The sequence below is a fragment of the Neocloeon triangulifer genome, unplaced genomic scaffold (genome assembly GCF_031216515.1).
Source record: "Neocloeon triangulifer isolate White Clay Creek 2 clone unplaced genomic scaffold, ASM3121651v1 ptg000002l, whole genome shotgun sequence".
Lineage (NCBI taxonomy): Eukaryota > Metazoa > Arthropoda > Insecta > Ephemeroptera > Baetidae > Neocloeon > Neocloeon triangulifer.
Window position 1 is genome coordinate 9,425,561 of NW_026775545.1, and position 4,434 is coordinate 9,429,994.

Below are 4,434 nucleotides of genomic sequence, written 5' to 3' on the forward strand. Positions count from 1 at the left end.
TTGTGGAAAAAGCCGTCACAAATGGATGTGCGCGCCACTCAGGGGGTGTTTTGGCGGCGCAAGGGGGTGAATATTGACACGGAGAGCAGGCTGTGATGCTTTTATTCTCTTGTTCAAAAATCTATCAATCTTTTTTCAGTTGCATAACGCTGGCTGTGAAAATGCTGCGTGTGTGAGCGCCGTGAGCTTCTTCGTTCATCCCCTGCTTTCTTATTGTCCTTGCACACCACACAAGCCATCCATCTATCGCGCCACTCAACAGCCACCAAGGGGATGAAAGCGGCACACCATCGCGAGCGAGCGCATAATGACATGCAAAGATTAATTAATTTGAGCGCCTCTGCAAATGCATTCGTCGCATTGAAATTTCGTAAGTTTGAATTGTGTAAGTTTGCACAGAATCAGGAAACGATAAATTTTATGGAACTGTAAAGGAATATATTTATGCAAATTGTTTAATTTATTATAAATGTTTAATTAAATTTAAACACTAATTTAAAAAAAGTAACGATGAATACTGAAAAATCTCATAGAAAAATCTAACCTGCTTGTATTTCAATGGGCCTTTCATTAATTTATTTTTTTATTGAAATTCGTAATAATTTTTATGAGGAATTTCAATTATTGTTTATTATGTCATGCTTATTTATTTTTCATCAATTATACTTATATCAAGAAAACAAGAGTTTAATCTTAGTTACTTTTACTGTTTTCTATAATGAAGCCAAAATTGAGTCTTCTGGCTGACCAAGCACGTTGTTGATCTCATTTAGGCTCCATCGGGGTGCAGGCTGCGGCGATCTCTGCCTCAACAATTCATTAATCTTTTGCAATAGCATCCACGCGGAGCAAAAAAAAACTCTTGCTGCAGCAGTCGTCCTTTCGCTCCCCGCGCCCGGCGCACATCCATTATTTAATTTTCATTGCATTGTATGCGTCGTGCGTATACGCCATTATCGGCCACATTGTTCCCTGTAGCTGCAGATTGGCTCTACAACTCGCCGACGCTCACAATGAAACCGTAATTATGCATTTTGCGGCGCATATTATATTGTTGTGAATTCGCGCACGCTGGCCAAGCAACGCACTCGACCGAGGAAAATAACTCTCCATTTTTCGTAAATGTTTGCAAGTTATTTGCCTAAATAGTTTGGTATGATATATTTATGCGTTAATAATATGCGATTCATATAAATTAGATAACATTATTCAAAAAATTCAATTTCTTTCTGTAATCTTTTTGTAATTCCATCAAGGATTGACCGTTACGTATTATCATTAGAATTTCACTGTAAATTAATTATGAATTTTTATTAACATTAATTTTGCATAATATATTTTTTTTTAATCCAAGATTTTGCAAATTTTTACAATTGGTGAGGTAACTTTTTTTTCTTATTTATAATATTGCTTTTTTTTCTCACTTAAAAACATTTTGTTCGTATTTCAAATAATTTTGTAATGCAAATAGGGGCCCCAGAAATCCCCAAGATATAGGGGCAGATTAGATCGATCTGCGGGGAGGGCATTTCAATATTTGAGTTTTGTGTCTGTCTGTATGTGATGCTCATCTCTTTTCTTATATCTCACTCTCTTCTTTCCTTCTTAAGCTCTCTTCTGGTCCTCCCCGCTGCGAAGTGCACGACATTTGATTGACGCAATGAGAAATGATTGTGCCCCATTCGGCCGTGATGTAAACACAAACCTGCCAATCGATGATACCACATGATATCATACGCCACCTCAAGCGCTTTTCCAACCAGCTCTGACCGAGAATCGGCCATTATTGGGCTTAAAATTAATTCAGAAAAAAAAACTATAATTTGATTTGATTTTTTTTCCAAAAATTTTTGTTCGATGTGAGTTATGGTTTACTTTATTTGGCAGCTTTGAAAGGGGCGAAATGAAGCCATATAGAGTTTTTCCGATCGCGGAGAGCAGACCTGTCAGGAGAGGCACATATTTTATACAATAAATTAAATAAATGATTGACCAAAACACGTCTGCGCGCCAGCCATTGGCATAAAAGAGCCGTCTGCGCGTCCAAGAGTGCATTCACACATAAAACTTTATCGGTGAAAAATGATGAGAATTCCACCCAGCAAACCGGCATCATCAGTCGCCGCATATTCTGGTCATTAAATGTGTAACAAGATTGATGAAACATCAAAAATCGCGCCGTGTGTATTTTATTATGTTGTATTCCTTCAAAAATTTAGAGGGACGTTTACTTTTGCTGCTTTTCCTAAGTGGTGAGAAATTTATTTGTGTTGCGTTATAATAAGCGAGGTTGCGCGTCCTTGCTGCGAGCAGTCGTGTTCAGGTCTTTTTTAAAAGAAGTAGTTCTTTGTGGCAATGAATAAAAAGTGAACACGGCCGGCTATTGAATATTGAAAAGCTTTTTAAAGCAGATTCACTCCGTAGGAGAATAAAAATTTAGCTTCACAATAGAAGAATGATCAACAAAATTGGAAAATCCTTAATTTCTGATAATAGAGTATGCAACGTGCTGAACAGCGTGGTTGCCCAGGTTGCAGAAAACTTTGCTACCCCAGGCCCAATGAAAAAAATTCACCACAAAAAAAAATTAATAACAATAATCTTTTTAAATTAAAAGTGGGAAATTAAAAGAATAAATGACATTAAAATGGACAGCAAAATTGAAGTGATATGTATTCAAATTTAATATTTTCCCAAATTATTATTATTTCCGGTAAGAATCAACTTTATTTTTTGCTTCGATGGCCAGTTTTGAGCGTGAAACGACAGCACGATTGGCCCAGGCGACACATTTTCGGCCTGAACCCCGAGCAGGGGGTGGTATGGCGACACACATTTGGGGTGTGAGTTACCCTGGCTATATTCTCTGTAAATACATCCAGAACGCATGCACGCACACAAAGCTGCATTCACTCTGGGCCCAGCTGACACAATGCGTGCGTGCATGAAAAGGAGAGAGAGGCCCGTCCGTATTCATGCGGCATGAATAGATGCACGGGGGTTGTAGGTGGGGGTGTAATGCCCCTGTGCATGCGGTTGGCACGCAGAGGAGCCGCAATTTGACGCGACATCCTGTCCAGGCAGCATGGCCACCTCTGCGGGCTTTGAACTGTGCTCCGGCTTCCAACAGCCCTTCTACTTCAACCAGTGGGGCTCTCCGGCCGGGGGCAGTGATGACCTCAGCAGCACTGCACCCTCGACCCCGTCCCCGGCCGCCCTGTACCCGTTGGAAGCTCCGTTGGAGACGATGGCTCATAACCAGGCGCTGCAGCAACCGTGTGAAGGACTTGAAGCGAGTCCGAGAAAGAAGGGCGGTTCGACGGAATCAGTCCAACAAAATCAGCAGTTCTTCCCTTGGATGAAATCTTACTCTGGTATGTAAATTTATATCTCAATTATTTAATTACGTTTAATAGAACATAATATTAATAAAAATCTAAAAGTTTTTTTAAATATTTCAAAATTTCTTTTGCTATAAATTTTAAATTAATATTTTATTGTATTTATTTTTTTATATTTTTTTTATAATTATTTTGGTAAGTGATAATGTTTGTTTGCTACAATATATTATTACTTTCTACAAAATAAAAAATTAGATTTATACAAATTAATAAAAATAATGAATATTATTACATTGCTACACACTAGAGAATATAATTATTATCATTGGTTGATAATGTGTCATTTTTGATTACGTTTGTTTACTTATGGGATAAATATGAATGAGAGCTAAATAAATTGTGGACAAATAATTTAATTATAATTGAAATTGAATTTAAATAAAAATTGTGAAAGTAATTAACTGAATTGCATCAATAAAATTAATCCAACTGAATAAAGTAGAATATTCAAATTTAAAACCAAAATGATGTGAAAAATTTATTAATTTGGCTTTCAGATTCTGGCACAACTGCTAAAAGGTCTCGCCAGACCTACTCCAGGCAACAGACCCTCGAATTGGAAAAGGAGTTCCACTTCAATCGCTACCTGACCAGAAGACGCCGCATCGAAATCGCCCACTCGCTCTCACTAAGCGAGCGACAAATCAAAATCTGGTTCCAGAACCGCCGAATGAAGGCCAAGAAGGACGGAAAATTCCCATCGCCGGACAACGCGAGCGACCTTCTTCCTCCGCAGATGGCAGCGCCGCCTGCGGTAGGTCCCTTCCATCAACCCCAGGTAGTCCCTGACCTCGGCCACTTCCACCACATGATGCAGAGTTTCTAAGGGAAACTTTCCCCTGCAAGACTTTCTCCACAAGCGGCGACAATCAAAAGCGTTATTGTAAAAGACATAACAGTTCCTATTTTGTGCTCTTCCATTTGAGAGATATTTTGCCCCAAACATTTACTATTTTACTTCAAAAGAAACTTTTAGAAAGTTGCTCAAAATATTATTTGTCAGGTCAATATAATGATTAATGAATTTGGCTAT

At 38.5% G+C, this 4,434-nt stretch overlaps 1 protein-coding gene across 1 annotated transcript; it reads left to right on the forward strand.

Moving 5' to 3' along the window:
• Positions 1 to 3,085: 3,085 nt before the first annotated feature.
• Positions 3,086 to 4,227, forward strand: LOC132205263 (homeobox protein Hox-B7-B-like). The gene is made up of 2 exons (XM_059634214.1): positions 3,086 to 3,374; positions 3,899 to 4,227. The coding sequence occupies exons 1-2, from the start codon at positions 3,086 to 3,088 to the stop codon at positions 4,225 to 4,227; spliced, it is 618 nt and encodes a 205-aa protein (XP_059490197.1).
• Positions 4,228 to 4,434: the final 207 nt, after the last annotated feature.